The sequence below is a fragment of the Camelina sativa genome, chromosome 19 (assembly GCF_000633955.1).
Source record: "Camelina sativa cultivar DH55 chromosome 19, Cs, whole genome shotgun sequence".
Taxonomy (NCBI): Eukaryota; Viridiplantae; Streptophyta; class Magnoliopsida; order Brassicales; family Brassicaceae; genus Camelina; species Camelina sativa.
In genome coordinates this window covers 3,019,073-3,040,966 of record NC_025703.1, presented here as the reverse complement: position 1 = coordinate 3,040,966, position 21,894 = coordinate 3,019,073, and the positions used below count along the sequence as shown (strand labels likewise).

The following is a 21,894-nucleotide window of genomic DNA, read 5'->3' as shown; positions in this document are numbered from 1 at the left end:
CTACCATGGGAACTTCATGCTAAGGTCTACGGACCTGATTGCACTTCCTGCTGTTGACTGTGACAAAGCGTATGCAATGCAGCTATCTCTCGAAGAGACACTGCTAACAACACAAACTGTGTATTTCCAAGTCGCTTTGCTGTATCCTTGAACAGTTGTTTTCTTATGCATACTTGATTTTGAAGTTTAATTTTCATCTGGTACAACACATCATGTGGCTTTTAGTAATCCTTAACAGAACTAAGATATACCGCGTCTTGCGGAGAGAGACGTATAAGGGTACACACATCTATTGCACCGGTGGTTGCAGATCTTGGGGAGATGTATAGACAAGCAGACACTGGTTCCATTGTCTCTTTATATGCTAGATTAGGTAGGTTACATTCAAGTTTTGCTCTGATATATCATATGCTACTTTTGATACTATTTAGTGACAATTTAAATTCTGCAGCAATTGAGAAATCTTTGTCCGCAAAATTGGATGATGCACGGAATGCAATACAGCAAAAGATTGTTAAGGCCCTCAAAGAATATCGTAATCTTCATGCGGTGCAGCATAGGTTGGGATCCAGATTAATATACCCAGAGACTCTGAAGTTCTTGCCATTGTACGGAATGGCAATTATTAAGTCCATTCCTCTTCGAGGTGGCCCTGCTGATGCTTCTCTTGATGAGCGCTGTGCGGCAGGGTTCACCATGATGGCTCTGCCTGTCAAAAAGTTATTGAAGCTTTTGTATCCCAATTTATTCCGTGTTGACGAATGGCTTTTAAAGGTTTGTGCAACTCTATCTCAATATCCATAATCAAACATTATTAGTGTTGAAAAAATCGTAAACGATTTATGTATTCACATGTTTGCAGCCATCAGCAGACCACGATGACTTGAATAACGTATTAAAGAGGTTGCCTCTGGCTGCGGAGAGTTTGGATTCTAGAGGCCTTTACATTTATGATGATGGTTTTCGATTAGTTTTGTGGTTTGGCCGGATGCTTTCACCTGATATTGCGAAAAATCTTCTTGGGGACGACTTTGCAGCGGAGCTCTCAAGGGTATGTATAATTACCTACATGCATCCTTACTATTCACGATTTGTGGTTTCTTGTTTTTTATAGTTTTGAAACTTCACATTCTGTGTGTCTTACTCCGTGTTGGGTATCTTAGGTTACGTTTCAAGAGCAGGGGAATGGGATGTCAAAGAAGCTAATGAGTTTGGTAAAGAAACTGAGGGAGAATGATCCTTCATATCACCCCATGTGTTTTCTAGTGAGACAAGGAGAACAACCCCGAGAAGGCTTCCTTCTCCTGAGAAATCTCATTGAGGACCAGATGGGGGGTTCAAGTGGTTATGTTGATTGGATTTTGCAAATTCAGCGCCAAATTCAACAAAACTAAGATAGCTCACAATGGTAACGAAAAAACCTTCAATTCCATATCGTAACATTTCCAATACATGCTTAGTGTCCCGAATCATGTTCGACGGATCTTATGAAGCTGTTTTATTTTTTCAGACAAGTAGGGTGCCTCGTTGTAAACCATTGAAGAAGTCTCGAGCACAAAATCTCCTAGTGAAAGCCGGATCATGGCAGCCGCCAGCTTCCTTGAGCCATAATGTGTTGTTCTGGCCTTCTGGGGCAAAAGAATCGCTACTTTGGATTTTTCGTCATTTGTTATCTATTAGACCTTTTTCTCAAGTATAGGCTTTTATTTGCCTAACCAGAATGGTTTTGTTTTGTCCATGAGATTAGTCGTTTGCCAATCTTTTGTTGTCTTATTTTTTCTTATTCTCTTTCTATTTTTCTTGTTGTTGTGCGTCTGTTCTAGATTTATTTTGGGAGGTATCATGAATCTGTCTTAATCAGGTTTATTAACAAGAACATGGCTTCTTTTCAAGTTTTAATATATTCTTGTGAAAACCTAACTTCTGATGAAATTGAGCATTTAGATAAGTGATTAAAACGGGCAAATACCATTTTTGTATGTATTAACTTTGACCGAATGCTTTATTGGCTTTGTGGGAAAAGCAACTAGACTTGTTTTAAATGCGGGGAAAAAGGAAAAAAGGCGATTCTGGTCGGTTGAACCGGGACGGTTTAAGTTAGGAGAGAAGACGTGTCAATATCTAATTGGGTAGAACGTTCTAGAAGGTTACAGAATAAAGACAGTCGTCGGTACATGGGGGTCAAGTTGCTTAATACGACGTCGTAGAAGATTCTTCGAATTTTTCCCAATCGATCTGCCTTTATAAAGAGGTTTCTCTCTGGAACCATTGCTATCCAAGAAAAGCTTTCAGATTTGCGCATATCGACAAATTTTTTCCGACCTTGCTGGGAAAGTGCGGCAGCGGTTTGACGCTCTTTTGTTTTCGTACGTGATCATCATCTCCCTCGTTTATCTCAATCAGTCATTTTTTTTTTTTTTTTTTTACCAATTTTGGGTTCCCGATTTAGCATCGTGGTTTCTAGATTTGGATTATTCTATTTGTGGATGTTAGATGCTTTTATTGTTTTTTTGTACGGAACCAATTTCTGAATTTGTTTGTTCTTCAAGGTCGATTTCCGAATTCTTATTTGCGGAAATTTGTAGTTCAGGTGTTAGATCTGTGCGATTGTAAATCTTGTTTGTGCGAAAAATTTAAATTTTGATTTTGTTTTTTTTTTCTCAGGTAGTTAACTTGTTTCAAGGATTTTAAGAGTTTTGTACTGGGAAGAATGGCTGAGGTATGATTTTTCTTCTTCATATATATGGTTTGTGACTCTGTGTAGTTAATTAACGTTGTCTCGTTGTTTAGTTTGATTGAAAGTGGTGAAATATGTGATGTTGCAGGAAGCGCATAAGGTTACGTTGAATGTCTATGATCTTAGCCAAGGCTTGGCACGCCAGCTCTCGCAATCACTCTTGGGAAAGGTTATCGAAGGTGTATGGTGAGTACTCTCTTGGGCAATCACGTTTGTTTTAGATATTTTTGGCATGTTGTATGTATGCGTTAAGAATTGAAGAGTAGTTGAATGTGTTTATGCTTCTTAATTGTTTGTTTGTTCAATATGAATGAACCTGCATATTGGTTGAGTTGGATATGAATCTTATATACCTGAATGTTTTAAACCAGTACAATAACATGCGAGTTTATGTATCCTTTTCCCAGGCACACAGGAATTGTTGTTTATGGGAGCGAGTACTTCTTCGGAGGAGGAATTCAGCATTTGCCAGTTGGAAGGACTCCATATGGAACACCAATTCGAACGATAGAGTTGGGTCTATCACATGTTCCTAAAGATGTTTTCGAGATGTATTTGGAAGAAATCAGTCCTCGTTACACTGCTGAATCCTACAATTTACTTACTCACAACTGCAACAACTTCAGCAACGAGGTCTCTCAGTTTTTGGTGGGTAAAGGTATTCCGGACTACATTCTTCAGCTTCCCAATGACGTTCTAAACAGCCCCATGGGTGGTCTTATAAGTAAGTCTCTAGTAACTCGTGACACTTTATTTGTTCCTGGTTTGCTCAGCTCTATAACTGATCTAACTTCCATCTCCCACCATTTTACAGTGCCTATGCTACAAGGCCTCGAAACAACTCTAAAAGCTGGTGCGGTTCCTCAAGTTCCACAGTTTAAGCCACAGCCACAGACACAGCCACAACCTTTTGGAGCTTTTAGTAAAGATGCCGGTCCAAGAATTGAGTCTTTGAAGCGTGAGGAAGCAAATACCTCTGCTGCAACTGTAAAAGTGCCACCTGTTGTTCCACCGTCAGCTAGTGAAGAGAAGGTGAAGGAGGACCCCTTGGGTGATGCTAGGACCAAGATTCAAGAAGAGATTACTCGTGAGTTTGCAGCTCTGATGGCACAAGGCACATTACGTGCAAGTGAAGCAGCTGCTATGGCGACAAAGAGAGTTATGCAAAAATACGGACATCTCAATGTATCTGCTTAGTCCTATAATAACGCAGAGGAAACATTTTCCTTTTACTGTATTGAATTTGAGTCCAGAATGATGAACGATTTTATTACTATTTTCCCAAGCTATATTCGTATATCATGTTCGACAATTTACATAGCAATAAGTTAATCACAACCAAAAAACGACGGGTAAAAGCGGGAAACAAGAGGAGAAGATTAAAAAAAATATACTAGTGGTACTTGAATTTGGAACAATTAAGTCACTACAATCTCTGAAGAATCTACTCTTACGCTATCCGTCACAATCTGAGGAGGGTCTGTGAACGACGTCCCAGGTTCCAGCTCAATAGCAGTCTCTTTGGACCTGCAAAACATCTCTGAGGGAATATTGATTCCTGCAAAGCCAACCATTACAGCTGCAGCACCAATGTAATCGGTGAAGCTTGGCTTGTTCCCTGATAAGCTGTCTACAATAGCTGCCAATGGAACCTGAATGGTTAGCCCAGCTGTTGCCACTGTGGTTGTTGTCAATAGTACTGCTTTTGCCCATAGGTAGTCACTAAGCACATTATCTAACAAACCTGAAACCCCAAAACACGCATCAAGCAGTTCAAATCAGCATCCCAACATCAAATCCAGTTGTTATGAATTACATAGATTTATTGACCATAGTAGCTTCAACGAAATGAGGGATGGGAATTTGCATACCTTTGCCAACAACTAGACCAAATTGTTTCAAGGTTAGTGCATTAAAGCGTTCTCGTTTTGTGAAGTTGAGGATTAGAGCAGGAGGAAGGAAAATGAAGAAATTGAAGAGACCCAGAAACCCGAGGAACTGAGCCATACTGACCCGACCGTTCCTTTCATCATCATCCGGAAGCTTTTTGCGTATAAGAGTGATGTAGACAGCATATAGCGCCGCTGAGACCAGCGAAAGAATATCTCCCAAAAGAGGGTTTTTAGCTACTGCATTAGAGTTGGATTCTGAGTCACCCATACTTACAATTATGGTCCCAGACATACAAAGAAGAACACTGAAGAGTTTCAACCACGTGAACCTCTCGCCTAAGAATACTAGTGAAACAAGAAAGGTGAAAAGGCTTGATGAACTGCTTAAGATTGTATTTGACTGCAATTCACAAAATTGAAAAAAACATCAGCCAAGCATAAAAGTAGATCCAGAGTGAGCAACAAAGATGGGGTTTTTGATGTTATTTTCTTACCGTAACTGTTGTGTACTTGAGAGAGACATTAAAAGTAAGCTGAGCCAAAAACCAAAACGGACAAATCATAAGACTAACTTTGGCAACTTGCATCCGTGTCCAACGTCCCTTCTCATCTAACCCTTTGCTACAAATACCACCAGCTTCACCACTAACATTAACACTAGCATCATCAATCTCAAGCTTTATATTTTCCAATCCAGATTCAATCCCATCACCAACCTCACTACTAATAATCCCTTCCTCTCTCACAACAACAATCCCCGAACTCTCAGATACATCTGATTTCACACCTGAAACATCTTGTCCTAGCAAAACAGCCTTCTCTGATTCAACCAATTCCATTAAATGAGACCTTTTGTTTCTCCAAAGCAATAAACTCCCATAAGCATCTTCAAGATACCGACCGATCTCAAAAAGAGGAAGATAGATAACGAACAATGAATTACAAATGAAAGTGATCAAGAACGGAGAAACACCAGCATCGACAACAGACTGGACTACAAAACTGGCTGCAATCCAAATCGTTGCAACTGCTAATAGGTATATCAACCCTAATACCCATCTCCATGCTTTACTTGACATATCTCTTCAAAATTCCCAATTAAGGAAAAAAAAAACAGAACTTTAGCTCACCGATCTCACTGATTGAGATCAATGTTACATTAAACCACCAATGCTTCAATACCCATGAATCAAAGACGTCAAATTTTTTCCCGGAGATTACAAAAAAAGCTTAAACGAGCAAGATCTAGCTAATGCAATTGATCGGGAAACAGGACACTACGTGAAGATTAGTACCTTCACACCACCAGCAGATATTGAGATCGGCGTCAAATTGTTCAATCAATGGCGATTCAAAAGCAAAATCAGATATTTATTTACCAAAGGAAAACAACAAAAAAATAGGTAGCGAAATCAGATAAACAGCGCCAACGAGAGACCGAGAGAGAGAAGAGAGACTTCAGTATGGGCTTTTAATAGGCCCATTATTGACCCAATCGTATTTAAAAGCCTCTTAGGTTTGACTTTCTTTTTTTTTGTTATATAAAGGTGCTTCCTTGTTGTTTTTTGTTTCTTGGATTTCAGGTTTTATCAGGGGACTAGTTGTAGTTTTGCTTAGTCTTCGTTAAATTAAAGTCTCGGTACAATCTCGACCATGCTGCCTCGTCAATACATGGCTCTGGCTAATGATTGGATCATTCTTCTACAGGCTCTAGGCATACAAGTACAACGAGCCCTAGCTCGACAAAACTCGATTGATTTACCAACAGAGCTAAAGATGGAGATACTAGAGTCACTCCCTGGCGTGGATATAGCTAGGGTTTCCTGCGTTTGTTCAGAGTTTCGGAATTTGGCTTCAGACAATGACTTGTGGAAGCAAAAGTGCTTGGAAAAGTTTGCTGGTTTTGTGACTGAAGAGGCAGAAGAAGAACTAATAGCTGTTGATTGGAAGGCCAAGTTTGTTGAGTACTGGAGGCGAAATAAGCAAAAGGAAAGAATAAGCGCGAGGCGATCATTTATCTACAGGATGGCATACTACGAACCCTAGTTCGACAAAACTCGATTTATTTACCAACAGAGCTAAAGATGGAGATACTAGAGTCACTTCCTGGCGTGGATATAGCTAGGGTTTCCTGCGGTTATATAGCTGCAACCTGCAAACCATATAGAGTCAGAGGGTTTTCGCGTGCTAGAGATTGGGATCGCGGTTCTGACTCCACAGCTATATCTGTTCGTAGCCTAAGCCTATCCTGATGTATCGTTGCTGTATCTCTTGTATTACACGTCTTTTACTTTTTTTTTCTCCTCTGTTACAGGTTTTGACCTAGGGTTTTTCTTTAATGACTCCACAGCTATATCTGTTAGATTCTTTTTTTTTAATTAGATGGGTTGCTTTTTAATTTTTGACTGCAACTCATGCGTGTCTTTGTGTTCATGATATATAGTCATATAGAAGTCTTTATTCTCAAAGTGGCAATTTATATATTTTACTTCTTGAATCTCATGAAAATAGATGTGTTGACGTGTTGCTATATAGTTGCTGATCTTTATGATCTTTCCTGGCATGAACCATTTTGACTAAACACGAGAATGAAACCGAAAAATTTGTAAAGCTTGAAACCAAGAATAAGAATTCTCGAAGCTATGAAAACTCTCAGCTGGAATATACAGATTCAAATAAAACAGAACATAACGAACAGAAGAAAAGGTAACAATTTTCTATCACTATCTTTCTGAAACTGAAATTGAAAAGCCAACAAATAAGAGAAGAAAACAACCAAACCCAAAATTAAAAATCAAGAAAACAAAACATTAAAAATCAAGAAGCACTTGGGTTCCGGGAATGTGCTCTTGAAGCAACTCCCCACTCCATTGCCTCTGCCACGGCTCTTTCCCGTTCTTCCGCCGCTGCTGGATCCTCACCGGACGTTTCATCCGGCCGCTGAGGAGGAATTTCATCGTAGTGTGGAACAGAGATAGAGCCGTCTGGAGCGGTTCCTAAGAAACCGAGAGCGGTTACCACGTCGCTCATGAGTGGCCGTACCGTTGCCTCTTCTTGTAAACACATTGCTGCCACTGCCACTGCCTGATTCAGAGCTTTCTCCGGGAACACTCCCTCCAGACTCGGATCCGCTAACTCTGGGAATCTACTAGGTTCTTTGAACACCGGTTGTGCCTAACCACACAAGAAAGTTTAGTGTAAAGCTATTGATGAAGACAATGAGTAATCTTAAAAGGAGACAAAAACTCACCCAAGTCACTAGATTCTGTTCAGCTTTGGGTCTGGTGGTATCAATAACTCTTCGTCCAGTTATCAACTCCAACAACACAACTCCAAAGCTATAAACATCGGATTTAGTAGTTAACTGACCGGTTCTCTGATACTCTGGAGCACAGTATCCGTAAGTTCCCATAACTCTGGATGACACATGTTGTTTGTCCCCGACAGGACCTAGCTTTGCCAGACCGAAATCAGATAACTTGGCGTTGAAGTCACTGTCTAGAAGGATATTAGCTGCTTTGAGATCTCTGTAGATCACCGGAGGATTTGCCTTGTCATGCAAGTATTCAAGTCCCTTCGCAGCTCCTAGAGCGATTCTAATCCTCGTGTCCCAGTCCAACGGTACTTGGTCCGGTGTTAGTTCTGTAAGCAATTCAAGAAACAATTAGAACACTGGGACTAATCCAAATTTAGTCAATACTTATCCTTAGTTTTGTAATGTACCGAGGAGATGATCTTCGAGTGAACCACGAGGCATGTACTCATAGACGAGAAGTCTCTGATCTCCATCAGCACAATAGCCAATGAGATTTACAAGATGCTTGTGATGCAACAGACTTAACATCAACACCTCTACGATGAACTCTTTGTTCCCTTGAAGCCCATTTCTATCTAACTGCTTCACTGCCACAACCTGAACCCAAAAATGATCATTTGAAAAATCTTAGGTGATTGGTTATATAGAAATGTAGAAGCAGAGACCATGAATGCTATATCATGTACCATATTCATCAAGTTTCAAATAGATCTGCAAAAGTGTACATATACTATTACGTTTTCCATATATAAGAGAGACTAGTTAAACTTAAACTCGAGAAAGATGTTTTAATCAGTACTAACCATGCCGGTCTTTTCGAGCTTTCCCTTGTAAACCCTTCCGAAACCGCCTTCGCCAATCAGACATTCTTGTCTGAAATTCTTGGTTGCAGTAGCAAGCTCCCTGAAGGTGAATGTTTGAGCAGCGATGTTGTTTGTCACTTCTTTGTTTTCATCATTGTTCTTGTTCTGCTCATTTCCAGTCTTTGGATTCTCTGTAAGCAAAATACAAAGATTACTGAATCTAGTCTTATAAACCCTAATACATAAAGTATAAAATATCTACAAAAAAAAATATATATAGATATTGTGAGCTTACCAGGGTGTGTTTTGTTGTTGTCTCTACCGGTCAACTCACCATTTCTCCGGCAGCTGTTTTCTGAATCTCTCGGAACTTTTTTATTTTCATGGAAATAGAAACATGAAAAGCAATTCATATCTTCTCTGTTCCCTTGCAAAGAACCCAATCTCAAGAAAACTTCAATCTCTCTCTCTTTTTTTTTTTCTTCTTTTTATTAGAGATTTATGAACATAGACTATTTTCAAACCGCGGCAATTCTGCAGGATAGGATTCAAACTCCGAAGAAACTCGTACAAAAACAGAGTCTGAAGACCACAAATCAATCAAGACCAAAGATGGATCTTATTGGAATCGTTTTATTTAAAAAATGCCTGCGTTGACAGGAAAAAAAAGAAACATTTTCAGATAAAATATCAAGAAGCAAAATGTGGGTTGGGTGAGAAAAAAGCAGAACAAACCTTCTTGAATCGTTGATAAACAATGGTTGTCCCTTACCCAAGAAACCCTTAATTAGGGTTTTCCCTTTTATCTTCACGTTGATACTTTTTTTTTCTTTTAACGTCAAAGATGTAACAAAACCCAGATCAAGAAAAATCAACACCAAAACCGTTGGGATCCAAAGCACGGAAGAGTCTCCTAAAAAACTGGATTTTTTTTCTTCAGGTTTTAGGTTTCTGAATTTTTCTTAATATAGAGACAAATTAAACTACTGTTTTATTATAAGAATTAAAATATACAAAATGGGTTCCAATATCTTATAATTGCTCTCATGTTTGTGTGCCTCACATTTCTCTAAGGGTTTCAAAACAGATTATAAAAGTGATTAATATTATATGGTTTGAAGAAATGGGAAATAATGAGAAGAAAGAGAGAGAATAATAACATGGAGACCATGAAGTGAATAAAATATATGCAACAAAAAAAGGTTTACATTACATGTAATGTTGATGCTTGCACGAACTATATATATTTTGAAATGAAATGCGAATAATCGCAACATTATTATTCTCAAAATCTATTTTAAAATTGCGAACAAATCAGAAGAAAAGGCAGGTATAATGATGAAGGAGACCTAACATGACTTGGTAATGACGATTTCTCTTGTCTCTTTTGTTTTACAAATATAAGTCTAACAATCTTCTTCTCCATGAGGCTCTTGCAAGTACGATTGAGATTACCATTTGAATTGAATGGTATAATGTTCTTAATTATCTAGTATGTAACTATGTATGTATCAATCCCCACACATATGTAATAAGTTCATATTTTAACAAACCACATTAACAGATAAATACTTCTAGCTAACCAGTAAAATAATATGTTATGATAAATATATAAAACATTTGGTTGTTGTTGACTTATTGTTCCACATATTTCAAAAATCAGTTTGGATTTTGGTTTGAATTTGTCGTCCCGTTTTAACAGAATCAGAAACAGCTGTTTTATTTGTTTCATGTTCTCAAGTATTCTTATTTTTCACTCATTTTGTTATTTACTAATTGCCCTCAAAATTTGCTAATTTCGATTATATTTTCAAAATTTTAACTAAAAAAGAAAGAGAAGAAGAAACACTAAAATAGAGAATCCATTAGAGAGATTTTGACCATCTTAAACAAACTGTGAATCATTTCATATAATATTTCTCTGTATAATGTTTATAAACTTCTAGAAGTCTTATTGAGCTCATCTTTACCACCTCAAACAAAAAGAATTAGAAGTAGCCCTTCGGTACGTATGAGAAAGAATGCAGCAACGCATCGTTATTGCCCCGCGTTCAAAGAGAGACATCAACCTCAACAGAGGAGTCGGTCAAGATCACGTCTCTTGAGTTATCGGCTTTTGGATGATCCATCGAGTCTAACCTTATCCGCACATGCATTGGCTTCAAGAAGACAATGTCTCTCAATTCTCTCTTTGACTTGGACAACAGTTTCACAAATAAATCTTCCTTCATAGTCGTTATGTTCCGTACTGGCTTCAAAATCTCTGCTATTCTTCTCGCCAGTTCTTCCTGGCTTGCACTTTCTGTCTCTTCGTTTCTCGCCAGTCTTAAATACAATGCTGCATAAACAATAAGCTGCACAATCCCAAGTCGACAAAGTTATACTCTTTTCTATAGTAAACTTTGGCTTTTGTTGATAACAGAGACTTGAGAGAAGATTTTAGGCATACCTCACTTGTGCCAGGACTTGATTTGACAGTACAATCGATGTGAATACGTCCGTCTTCTTCTTTTTCAACCTCAGAAGGATTAACATCTACTTCTTCCTCTTCCTCAGCTGCTTCAGGGTTGGCTATTTCTTTGGCAAGGCTGTCTAATTCATCATACCATTGTTGTGAAACTCCAACCTGTAGGTCATGAAAACAAAATTTCTGAGCTAACTCGGATTTAAAACAGAGCAATGTTGAATGCAATTCTCTAAATTAACCTTTTCTGAAGGTTCAACTGCACTTCCAGCACTCGAGACTTCACTTATTGCGCCTCTTGTCTGTCGCCATATGCAGCTTTCTTGTATCGGTTCAATAAGCTCTGTGCATGGAGGAATCTCTATGTTCAACCGTATGCTAATTTTACCTGTTAAATGAAAAAGTAGTAGCTGAATCAAACCGGATATCTAGATTGTCGGATCCGAACAATGTTATAACCATCTTCATGCTGCAGCTAATTCGGACTGGGGTGATGAACTTCTAACATCAAGACTAGCATAAGAGAATGAGCAAAATATTAGGGTCTGACTAGCAAACCGCACCTGGCAATAACCGGAGTTCCTGAGTATGACTGAGATGTGCTTCCTGAACTCCATTAGCTCTGGTTATAATTAAGCAAAAATAACACGACATCAATTAGTAAGTTTCAGAACACGTGAAGTCTTGTTAATGGATAAGATAATGAATAAAGAAATCACTAACAGATTGAAAACTCTCTCCAGCGGAATGAACAACCAATAGGGTAACCCAAGTATCCCAATGTTTGAGAACTGAATGCTAGAGCATGCTCCAGATTCTCTATTTAGCTTCAACACCTGCTGACAAGCTTAATGTACAAGACAAAAATGTGTTAGTTGATGCATAAAGATGTAAATAAAGTTGTATATATGGCGTTTACCTATATCTGTCATGACAATGTTGTCTCCAAGGTTAGTAAAAGAAGAAAAAAGGGAAGCACTTGGCTGCTCCTTGCATGAGGCGATAGCCTCAGTTTGCTGTTGCAACCAATTAGAAGGCATATGTTTCAACACTGATAGCTTCTCTGTGATTGGTTGTCCGCAGATCTCCACTATCTTCGAAAACCCTTAAATTTTTGATAAAGGATCTGTTAGATACAATGAGTCAAGAAGCCAAAATAAAATAAAAGAAAAAGATGCCAATTCTTGTATCTAACCTTCCACGACTTCTTCGATCTCTCCTGAAGCTAAATTTATTATCCATAACTTCGTAAAGCTGAAAGATATGAGAAAACTCTTTGGGCACGAGCGTAAAAGGGTGGCAAAAGAAAGAAAGAGAGAGAGACCGAGCTATCACAACTAATACTATAAAGAAGCAATCTTCTGCAACTAGTCTTTTTACCTTTTGTTACTGACTAATAGATTCTCATCATCACGCTTCAGTATATGCCATGGAAACAACAGAGAGCGAGCATCAAATTCTTCTGATTTGGCATCAGCATCAACTGTTGTCTCATCATCTTTTCCAAGACCCATTTTCTCCATTATCCAAGACCACAAGCCACCACTTTTCTTAATAACCTTTGGATATACTGTTTCCAAGACCCGGCTATCTATATTTGCTCTTCTAATTGCGTGGTTCTTAACTCAAAGAATGGGGGAAAAGAAAGGAAAGAAAGAGGAAAAACAATCTTAGCATGAAAACATTCAATGGCACAATCAGTTATCATAATTCATACCCGTGTATATATATTTCTAGGAGTCATACCTCAGAATCTACAATGTAAAGGCAATCCTCCTCTTCGTCATAAAGGGTCCCTGTAGGACGTAACATCTTTGCAGATTCAAATTCTCCATCCTCAAAACCTGGGAAACAACCAATCTGAAATAAAAACATTGTCTTGAAGTTTAGTTTTGTTAAACAAGGAGCTTTAAATGCAGTTTCTCTCTACTATTGCCCTTCTAAGGAAATTGAGCAAAGAAACTCTATAAAGATAACAATTCCGCAAATCTGACTCAGTTCACTTACACTATCTAAAATCTTCCCACTGTCATCGAATATAATTACACGATGGTGGTTGGTATCAGAAAGAAACAGACGGTCTCCAACCTCGTCTGAAGAGATACAACCTGTCACAGAAAATGTCCGTGAACAAAATATTAGAGAGTAGCGTTAAAGATAAAAATGAAAATTCCTGATAAAACTCAAAACGACCCAAAAAGGGAAAGAAATTCAAGATATACCTGGAAAGTAAAGTAACAAATCTTGAAAAAAAGAAGAGTAATGTGACTCCTTGATAGCTTCAGCTTGTTTTGACCAAGTGTTCGTGAAAAGTCTGACAGACTTGGATTTCTCAATATCTTGAGCGAGACTGTCAAGAGCTGCAGCATAGTGCAAGAAGAAGAAACCAGAATATGTATTAAGCACACAAATCACGAGAATGTTCACAAGCTAAGAGCACCATAATGAACATTTTTCTTTTCTCTTAAGGTGAACATGGAACCATAAGTATGACATTGTAGAGAATATTTGTAGTGAATACGATAATAAAGTAGCTATACCTTTAGCTACAGAAGCAATATCGAGATCCTTCTCTTCGTAGATTAAAGGGTTCTTAAAATCTTCAAACAGGATGTAACGTACTTCCCCACTTGTCTGATACAACTAAAAAAAAACAACACACCTTCAATTGAAACTGAGGTATTTGCATATAACTTGAGAGGAACGATATACAAAGATGTAATCTACAGCGAAAAATATACCTTGGGAAATTCTTTTTCAGAAAGTAGTACAGGAAAAGTGAGGTATTCCTTCACAATCAACCCAGCTAAAGCAGTTCGATCATCAGTGATACGAGCTTGATCACTGAAGTGGATACCCATGAAACAGACACCAGGGGACCTTAAAAGACCACAAATAAAACCAAATACTTAGCTATAATTCCCATTAAGTTGCCATGAAGTGCTTTTTGGTTGAAAGCATTCTTAAACCTCTGTTGAAGCAACTTTAGTTTCTCAAAGAAACCACTGGGATCACTTGCTTCGTTTAGCAAATTTCCAGCAAGAACAACATAAGCTCCTTTATCCTTGAAAAGTTGTTTGTTCCCAATGTCTCGATTCAACCAATGATGAGAAGGACCTAAAGAGTTCAATTTACAAACTTTGTTTTACAACACAAATAAATGTTTCAAGACAATCAAACTCATATATGAGAATCAGAGCTACCTTCAAGTTGATCAAGTGAAGCTTTAATAAAAGAGAGCAAATCAACAAGTGGAGAAGAAGGAGAAGAAGAAGAAGAAGAAGGTCGAGATACTCGTCGTACTGATGCAAATCTGAAAGAGACTGTCCATTACAAATTAGAAACTCAGAACTAAGAACCCTAAACTCAACATTTATAAATCCAATTACCCGCGAGAAAGACATTGGCTGAGCAATGTCTTGGACCCAATGTTCATATCTCTATCGAGTAAAGGAGCTAAACAAATGGCTGGAGTAGTAGTAATGGGTCGCTGACATCGCCCGTAAACACTGTCTGGTGAACAAACGATGGTTAAAAAACATTAAAATAGCGAAAACCCAGAAAGCTAGAATCGAAGAAGACGATCGAATTTCTCGAAACCTGAGAGAATCCGTGAAGAAAGCCATGAAAATTTCTTCAAATGGAAGCTTCTGTTAGCCATTTCTGAATCGTAAGCTTCACTTGTCTATCCTAAGCTCAACGAATTTCAGTAAAAGTCAGGTTTTTTTTGAAGGGTTTAACCGCTACCACCGGAACCCGGCGGGATCTTAAAGCCAAAAAAAAAAANCAAAAAAAAAAAAAAAAAAATTAGACTTTCAGGCGACCGGTCGAAGTCAAGGTTATGACTTTGGACAAGGAAACTCAACTATATTATTGGTTTATACAAAATATTGTAAACGTCGAAAACACGTTGGGGTGGTGGCGCAGTTGGCTAGCGCGTCGGTCTCATAGCTATCAGAGTAATCCGGATGTCGAGAGTTCGAGCCTTTCTCACCCCAATTGCATTAATTTTTTTTAAGTTAACTCGACCGGGTCGGGTCATGGATCCAAAATCCATCTCATGGCAAAACCCTAATTTGTCGCCGATATCTCCTTCTTCATAAACCCTTTTCTTCTTAACCTAATTTGTTTTTTTTCATTTTGCTTCGCTCTCATCCCGAAGGCGACAAAGATGGTGAAACGAAGTAAAAGTAAGATAGATCCTTCATTCATATTTGTCATAGTCTATGAATTGAATTGAATCAATTACTCAGTTCAGGATTTTTATTGGGTCTTTATTGATTTTTTTTTGGTTTTTGTTGCAGAGAGTAAGAGTAAGAGGGTGACCTTGAAGCAGAAGCATAAGGTTCTGAGGAAGGTGAAGGAGCACCACAAGAAGAAGGCAAAGGATGCTAAAAAGCTAGGGCTTAACCGTAAGCCAAGAGTAGAGAAGGACCCAGGTATCCCCAATGACTGGCCTTTCAAGGAACAAGAGCTCAAGGCCCTTGAAGTTCGACGTGCCCGTGCTCTCGAAGAGTTGGAGCAGAAAAAAGTCGCCCGCAAAGAAAGGGTATCCTTATTCATCTTACTTTCAATTTGTTTGCTTATTGATGTCTTGATAATTAGTAATAGCACAAAAACCATATCACTTCAAATTCAATTGTTAAAGACATTGCCTTTGTGTTTCTGGGTTTTAATTGATTGATCAAAGTAGTATTTTCCATGTCTTGCTGTTTGATTTGCTCGTGTTATGATCTGGTGTTTGTGTTCTGATCTCTCTTAATGATATCTGTGTAGGCCAAAAAGAGGAAACTTGGTTTGGTTGATGATGAGGATGAGGACACCAAGACTGAAGAAGAGACCAGAGAGGAGCCAACTAGAGTTGTCAATGTTCGAGGTGATTTGGTGCTTTGATTTGGATATCTTCTCTACACGTTTTTGTGATTTTCTTTCGTTCTTTACATTCATTAATGTCTATCTGTTGTTTAACAGATAACTCGGAGAGGGCTTTCTACAAGGAGCTTGTTAAAGTCATTGAATTGTCTGATGTCATTTTGGAGGTTCTTGATGCCCGTGATCCCCTTGGCACTAGATGTACTGATATGGAGAGGATGGTTATGCAAGCTGGTCCCAATAAGCATCTTGTCTTGCTGTTGAACAAGATTGGTAAGTTCCTTTATTAGTCTTTTGCTCTTGGACATAAAAAGTTGTTTATTTCCTCTTGGTCTTGCCTTTACTTATTGTAACCGAATCTCCTTTGTCTAGATCTTGTTCCCCGTGAGGCTGCTGAGAAATGGCTTAAGTACCTTAGGGAAGAATTTCCTGCTGTTGCCTTCAAATGTAGCACCCAGGAACAGAGATCAAACTTGGGTTGGAAATCCTCTAAGGCATCAAAACCAAGCAATATGTTGCAGACTAGTGATTGTCTTGGAGCAGACACTCTTATCAAACTGTTGAAAAACTACTCTAGAAGTCATGAGGTTGGTTTTTCATTATTTTCACTTTAATCACCCTACCCTTAGCATGAAGTTCTATTGTTCAGTTTCAATTGAATCCTTCCTTTGCTGTTCTTTCGCAGTTGAAAAAATCTATCACAGTTGGTATTATTGGACTGCCTAATGTCGGGAAGAGTAGTCTTATTAACAGTTTGAAGAGAGCTCATGTTGTCAATGTCGGTGCCACACCCGGACTGACTAGGTCTCTGCAAGAGGTTCACTTGGACAAAAACGTGAAGTTGTTGGATTGTCCTGGAGTTGTGATGCTCAAATCTGCAGGAAATGATGCTTCTATAGCCCTCCGCAACTGTAAAAGAATCGAGAAGTTGGATGTCCCAGTTAGTCCAGGTAATTGGAAATAAGCTATAGATAGACTCACACATCGCTTTGTCTTCTAAAAGTTATAAACCACAGTACCTAACCTGGAAATCTTTTGCTTTGTGGAAAATTTAGTTAAGGAAATTCTCAAGCTTTGTCCAACACAAATGCTGGTGACTCTCTACAAAATCCCGAGCTTCGAGGCAGTCGATGATTTTCTCTACAAGGTCGCCACCGTTAGGGGTAAACTTAAAAAGGGTGGTCTTGTGGATATTGAAGCTGCTGCGAGAATTGTTTTGCATGACTGGAATGAAGGTGCGGTTACATCTTTTTTAGTTCATTATAATTTAGAAGCATAAAGAGTATTTTAAAACCAGTTTCTAACTCATCAATATCTCAAATATGAATGGTTGTGCAGGTAAAATCCCATACTATACAGTGCCGCCAAAGAGGGACCAAGGTGGACACGCTGAGTCAAAGATTGTGAACGAGCTGGCCAAGGAATTCAACATCGATGAGGTTTACAGTGGTGAATCGTCTTTCATCGGGAGTTTGAAGACGGTTAACGAGTTCAACCCTGTTGAAGTTCCTTCAAATGGTCCTCTCAATTTTGATGAAACTATGATCGAGGTTGGTAAAATTCTCCATTTGCTTGTAAATGATTCAATCTGGTTTAATCTTGGTTTATGCATCTCAAAACAAAACAAAAAACACACAGGATGAGTCTAAGACTCAGATGGAAGAAGAGCTTGACCATGAGAGTGTTGACCATGAGAGTGATGATGAGTCTATGGGAGGGGATGAGGAGGAAGAGGCAGGAAAGGCGAAGGAGAAATCTGAGGCGGGCAGGCAGAACGTGAAGCTATACTCAGCAGAAAACATGTTGAATACAAAAATGCAGAAAGCAGAGAAGAAGAGGAGGAAGAAAGCAAAGAAAGCAGCTGGTGATGAGGATCTGATGGAGGGAGATTATGATTTCAAAGTGGATTATAAGAAGATTAAAGATTCCGCCATGAAAGAAGCCCAGATCGAGGTTAAAATTCCAATGGCTGGACTTTTACCTGAAGAATGAGTGATTGGAAACCTGTTTTTCATTTGTGTATTTTTGCGTTTATGATTTGGTCGGTTAAAACTTTTGATATAGTATATGTTGTGCTTCATGGACTAGTAGCAGTGCCACTGAAGCAATTTTGATTTCTACAATTAACTTATCTTTTTTACTCTCCAATTCTTCTTAAGTTCTTCAGGTAAGTTATTCTTCTTTAAAACCCCTTAAAACAGATAACAAACGAATGACGAAAACACCGTCAATATTATAAGAGAAGAGTTGTTGCTCTTTTCTTTTGAGCCCGAGAAGGATAGTCTCACACTCGGTCAAGAACTTCTGGTGGTCTGTCCTCTCTCTCTCTCTCTCTCTCTCTCTCTCTTTCCAGTTCAGTTTTCCTGTACATCAATTTGAGTATGATGAAGAATTTTGTTTTAGGTTCTTGAGGCTTCAAGCTGGTCATGTTTATTATCTGTTGGACCATCTATTCTCTGAAATTGAGTGGAGCCACCATGAAACCCTCAGGGTATGTTTCATTAATTTTCCAAACTTGCTGCTCTTTTAAAATGTTGTCCTTCTTATTTTTTATCACATGTAAGTGTATTAATGTTCAGGAAATCTAAGATCAAATTAAATTCCAAGTTGCAAGTGTGAAAGCAGATTAAACATGTGTTGACTATAGAATGAGCTAAAGAAGTTGACTTTGTTGAGGATAACTAATCAAGATGTTTATGTGGCAGGCCGGTGAGGTGGGAATTGATACTTTTATTTGCTCAAATTCAACAAGTTCACAAAAAGATACTAAATCTGAGGGAATCAAAACTTGGCTTTGCTCATATTCAACTTCACAGCAAGATACTAATCTTGACGGGAAAAAGTGACTGAGGGCTAAGCTGCAGAGAGGATGGCTTCGGCTACTATTGATTTTGGGATTGGGCGGATTCTTAGCGTCCTGGAAAACGAGACCTTGTTGTTGTCAGGAGTCTATGGTGAGATTGAGAAGATGAAGAAGGAATTGCTGATCATGGAGTCCTTTCTTGAGGACACCCAACACGCTAGAAATGGATCAACAACAACAACAACCCAACTATTCCAAACTTTTGTGGCAAACATGAGAGATTTGTCTTACCAAGTCGAAGACATTATAGACGAGTTTGCTTATCACATCCATGGTTATCGTAGCTGCAACAATCTTTGGCGTGCGTTTCATTTCCCCAGGTACATGTGGGCTAGGCACTCTATAGCTCAGAAGCTGGGAATGGTGAATGTCATGATTCAATCCATTTCTGATTCCATGAGAAGGTACTATCGTTCTGAAAACTATCAAGGACAAGTAGCTTCCTCTGTTGATGATGGTGGTGCAAAGTTAGTGAATAACATTAGCGAGTCATCTCTTTTCTTCAGTGAAAATAGTCTTGTTGGGATTGATGCAGCCAAGGGAAAACTCATTGGATGGCTTCTTACTCCAGAACCTCAGCGAATAGTTACCTCGGTGGTTGGAATGGGGGGTTCAGGGAAAACCACACTCGCAGCGAACATCTTTAAGTCCCAAAGTGTCCGGAAACATTTTGAGTCTAACGCTTGGGTAACAATCTCGAAATCTTATGTTATTGAAGATGTGTTTAGGAACATGATCAAGGAGTTTTACAAAGAAGCACAAACACAGATTCCAGCTGAATTATACTCCTTAAGCTACAGAGAGTTGGTGGAAAAACTTGTGGAGTATTTGCAGTCAAAGAGGTACATTGTTGTGCTTGATGATGTATGGACCACCGGTCTATGGAGGGAGATAAGTATCGCTCTACCAGATGGTATTTGTGGAAGTCGTGTTATGATAACCACTCGGAGCATGAACGTGGCTTCTTTCTCATATGGCATTGGGAGCCAAAAGCACGAGATTGAGCTCTTGAAAGAAGACGAAGCTTGGGTGCTTTTCTGCAACAGAGCGTTTTCAGGAAGTCTTGAGCAATGCAGAGAGCGAAATCTGGAGCCGATAGCACGGAAATTACTCGAGAGATGTCAAGGCTTGCCATTAGCTATTGCTTCTTTGGGGAGCATGATGTCAACAAAGAAGTTGGAATCAGAATGGAAGAAGGTATACAGTTCTTTGAATTGGGAACTGAACAACAATCTTGAACTCAAGGTTGTTCGGAGCATTTTGTTGCTTAGCTTCAACGATTTGCCGTACCCGCTTAAACGTTGTTTTTTATACTGTTCTCTTTTCCCTGTGAACTATGGAATGAAAAGAAAGAGGCTCGTTCGGATGTGGATGGCACAAAGGTTTGTGGAACCAATCAGAGGAGTGAAAGCAGAGGAAGTGGCTGATGGTTACCTCAATGAGCTTGTTTACAGAAACATGCTTCAAGTTATCTTGTGGAATCCTTTTGGACGACCCAAGGCATTCAAGATGCATGATGTGATAAGGGAGATTGCTCTGTCTATATCCAAAACTGAGAGGTTTTCTGATGTATATAATGGTGACAATGATGATGATCATCATCATGATGATGGAGAAACAACCGATACTCGCCATTTATGCATTCAGAGAGAGATGAGACCAGGTAGTATACGTACAACAAACCTTCACTCTCTTTTGGTTTGCTCTTCTGCCAAACACAATATTAAGTTACCTCTACGTCTGAACTTTTTGAGAGCCTTAGACCTTGAACACTCTGCCATCAGCAAGCTGCCAGATTGTTTAGTAACTTTGTTCAACTTAAAGTACTTGAATTTGTCGAAAACTCAGGTGAAGACACTGCCAAAAAACTTCCATAAACTCATCAATTTGGAGACATTGAACACAAAGCACTCCAAGATTGAGGAACTTCCTCCAGGGATGTCAAAGTTGCAGAAATTGCGTCATTTGATTACTTTTCGCCGCAATGATGGACATGATTCCAATTGGAACTATGTTTTAGGTACAAGGGTTTCTCCTAAAATCTGGCAGTTGAAGGACTTGCAAGTCATGGACTGCTTCAACGCAGAAACTGAGCTTATCAAAAACCTGGGGAACATGACTCAACTCACAAGAATAAGTCTTGTCATGGTTAGAAGAGAACATGGAGGTGACTTATGCAACTCGCTGAATAAGATTAAAAGACTTCGATTCTTATCTCTAACTTCGGTTCATGAAGAGGAGCCATTAGAGATAGATGACCTGATAGCAACCGCAAGCATTGAGAAGTTGTTTCTTGCTGGGAAACTGGAGAGAGTTCCAAGCTGGTTCAACACTCTTCAAAACGTTACCTATTTGGGTTTGCGTGGATCTCAGTTGCAAGGAGACACCATTCTCTCTATCCAAACGCTTCCTAAATTGGTATGGCTTTCATTATACAATGCATACATGGGGCCAAGGTTGTGTTTTGCACAAGGGTTTCAGAGTCTGAAGATTCTAGATATAGTACAGATGCAACATCTGACAGAAGTAGTTGTAGAAGGTGGTGCAATGTTTGGTCTTCAAAAGCTTTATGTCAGAGCTTGCAGAGAGTTAGAGGCAGTACCTAAAGGGATTGAGAATCTAAAAGATCTTCAAGAACTGCATTTGACTCAAGTTTCTGATCAGTTAGTACAAGGCATTAGCGGAGAAGGGAGTGTGGACCGGTCAAGGGTTAAACACATACCTGCGATTAAACATTTTTTCAGAACTGATAAAGGCACTTTCTATGTGAGCCTCTCATCTTGATGAGTGACCAAGGCAAGCTTCATCATACAAGATATTACTTTGTTAATACTCTATTGTTGACATTGTTCTTTTTATGTTTCGGCTTCAAGCTATAAATCGTTGATATTGAAGTGGTTCATTCACATTTCACAATCCCAAAAATTTACGAGCTTTACTATTTGAA

General features: G+C 38.9%; 6 protein-coding genes across 9 annotated transcripts; 3 read left to right on the top strand and 3 right to left on the bottom strand.

The window, feature by feature from the left end:
• Positions 2,233–4,026, top strand: LOC104764414 (desumoylating isopeptidase 1). Of its 2 annotated transcripts, XM_010487939.2 has the most exons (5): positions 2,233–2,366; positions 2,665–2,719; positions 2,826–2,923; positions 3,145–3,461; positions 3,552–4,026. In XM_010487939.2, the coding sequence occupies exons 2-5, from the start codon at positions 2,711–2,713 to the stop codon at positions 3,932–3,934; spliced, it is 807 nt and encodes a 268-aa protein (XP_010486241.1). In that variant the 5' UTR covers positions 2,233–2,366; positions 2,665–2,710; the 3' UTR covers positions 3,935–4,026. The 2 variants fall into 2 exon arrangements, with proteins under 2 accessions (XP_010486241.1, XP_010486242.1); XM_010487940.2 differs by lacking the exons at positions 2,233–2,366; positions 2,665–2,719 and having other exon boundaries at positions 2,817–2,923.
• On the bottom strand, positions 3,993–6,044 carry LOC104764415 (uncharacterized vacuolar membrane protein YML018C-like). The gene is made up of 3 exons (XM_010487941.2): positions 5,124–6,044; positions 4,609–5,029; positions 3,993–4,481 (listed from the first exon to the last, which is right to left on the bottom strand). The coding sequence occupies exons 1-3, from the start codon at positions 5,706–5,708 to the stop codon at positions 4,156–4,158; spliced, it is 1,332 nt and encodes a 443-aa protein (XP_010486243.1). The 5' UTR covers positions 5,709–6,044; the 3' UTR covers positions 3,993–4,155.
• LOC104764413 (serine/threonine-protein kinase At3g07070-like) lies at positions 7,094–10,027 on the bottom strand. Of its 2 annotated transcripts, XM_010487937.1 has the most exons (6): positions 9,484–10,027; positions 9,044–9,396; positions 8,749–8,939; positions 8,353–8,542; positions 7,880–8,271; positions 7,094–7,803 (listed from the first exon to the last, which is right to left on the bottom strand). In XM_010487937.1, the coding sequence occupies exons 2-6, from the start codon at positions 9,159–9,161 to the stop codon at positions 7,447–7,449; spliced, it is 1,248 nt and encodes a 415-aa protein (XP_010486239.1). In that variant the 5' UTR covers positions 9,162–9,396; positions 9,484–10,027; the 3' UTR covers positions 7,094–7,446. The 2 variants fall into 2 exon arrangements, with proteins under 2 accessions (XP_010486239.1, XP_019097068.1); XM_019241523.1 differs by lacking the exon at positions 9,484–10,027 and having other exon boundaries at positions 9,044–9,473.
• LOC104764412 lies at positions 10,619–14,989 on the bottom strand. The gene is made up of 17 exons (XM_010487936.2): positions 14,813–14,989; positions 14,602–14,725; positions 14,416–14,525; positions 14,182–14,329; positions 13,954–14,092; positions 13,753–13,855; positions 13,435–13,572; positions 13,220–13,320; positions 12,959–13,072; positions 12,593–12,831; positions 12,408–12,466; positions 12,132–12,317; positions 11,936–12,059; positions 11,776–11,834; positions 11,455–11,600; positions 11,198–11,374; positions 10,619–11,102 (listed from the first exon to the last, which is right to left on the bottom strand). The coding sequence occupies exons 1-17, from the start codon at positions 14,871–14,873 to the stop codon at positions 10,800–10,802; spliced, it is 2,331 nt and encodes a 776-aa protein (XP_010486238.1). The 5' UTR covers positions 14,874–14,989; the 3' UTR covers positions 10,619–10,799.
• On the top strand, positions 15,301–18,229 carry LOC104764410 (guanine nucleotide-binding protein-like NSN1). Its single transcript, XM_010487931.2, has 9 exons — positions 15,301–15,402; positions 15,517–15,761; positions 15,989–16,088; positions 16,184–16,357; positions 16,457–16,671; positions 16,770–17,034; positions 17,140–17,319; positions 17,423–17,634; positions 17,723–18,229. The coding sequence occupies exons 1-9, from the start codon at positions 15,384–15,386 to the stop codon at positions 18,074–18,076; spliced, it is 1,764 nt and encodes a 587-aa protein (XP_010486233.1). The 5' UTR covers positions 15,301–15,383; the 3' UTR covers positions 18,077–18,229.
• Positions 18,308–21,849, top strand: LOC104764411 (disease resistance protein RPM1-like). 2 transcript variants are annotated; one of them, XM_010487935.2, is made up of 4 exons: positions 18,308–18,394; positions 18,488–18,575; positions 18,790–19,351; positions 19,454–21,849. In XM_010487935.2, exons 3-4 carry the CDS (start codon positions 18,954–18,956, stop codon positions 21,729–21,731), a joined length of 2,676 nt encoding a protein of 891 aa, XP_010486237.1. In that variant the 5' UTR covers positions 18,308–18,394; positions 18,488–18,575; positions 18,790–18,953; the 3' UTR covers positions 21,732–21,849. The 2 variants fall into 2 exon arrangements, with proteins under 2 accessions (XP_010486237.1, XP_010486234.1); XM_010487932.2 differs by having other exon boundaries at positions 18,790–21,849.

Bases quoted from the DNA above. Each gene is read 5' to 3' on its own strand.
- LOC104764414 (XM_010487939.2), top strand. The intron at 2,924-3,144 runs GTGAGTACTCTC...TCCTTTTCCCAG, and splicing joins AAGGTTATCGAAGGTGTATG to GCACACAGGAATTGTTGTTT. The intron at 3,462-3,551 runs GTAAGTCTCTAG...ACCATTTTACAG, and splicing joins CCCCATGGGTGGTCTTATAA to TGCCTATGCTACAAGGCCTC.
- LOC104764411 (XM_010487932.2), top strand. From the start codon at position 18,954: ATGGCTTCGGCTACTATTGATTTTGGGATTGGGCGGATTCTTAGCGTC.
- LOC104764413 (XM_010487937.1), bottom strand. From the start codon at position 9,161: ATGAATTGCTTTTCATGTTTCTATTTCCATGAAAATAAAAAAGTTCCG. The intron at 8,272-8,352 runs GTACATTACAAA...AATTGCTTACAG, and splicing joins ACTCGAAGATCATCTCCTCG to AACTAACACCGGACCAAGTA. The intron at 7,804-7,879 runs GTGAGTTTTTGT...TTGTGTGGTTAG, and splicing joins AACAGAATCTAGTGACTTGG to GCACAACCGGTGTTCAAAGA.
- LOC104764412 (XM_010487936.2), bottom strand. From the start codon at position 14,873: ATGGCTAACAGAAGCTTCCATTTGAAGAAATTTTCATGGCTTTCTTCA. The intron at 14,093-14,181 runs GTTTAAGAATGC...TGGTCTTTTAAG, and splicing joins CTAAAGTTGCTTCAACAGAG to GTCCCCTGGTGTCTGTTTCA. The intron at 11,103-11,197 runs GTATGCCTAAAA...GGGATTGTGCAG, and splicing joins CAAGTCCTGGCACAAGTGAG to CTTATTGTTTATGCAGCATT.
- LOC104764415 (XM_010487941.2), bottom strand. From the start codon at position 5,708: ATGTCAAGTAAAGCATGGAGATGGGTATTAGGGTTGATATACCTATTA. The intron at 5,030-5,123 runs GTAAGAAAATAA...TGTGAATTGCAG, and splicing joins TCAAGTACACAACAGTTACG to TCAAATACAATCTTAAGCAG. The intron at 4,482-4,608 runs GTATGCAAATTC...TTGGGGTTTCAG, and splicing joins TGGTCTAGTTGTTGGCAAAG to GTTTGTTAGATAATGTGCTT.
- LOC104764410 (XM_010487931.2), top strand. The intron at 17,035-17,139 runs GTAATTGGAAAT...TGGAAAATTTAG, and splicing joins GGATGTCCCAGTTAGTCCAG to TTAAGGAAATTCTCAAGCTT. The intron at 17,635-17,722 runs GTTGGTAAAATT...AAAAACACACAG, and splicing joins TTGATGAAACTATGATCGAG to GATGAGTCTAAGACTCAGAT.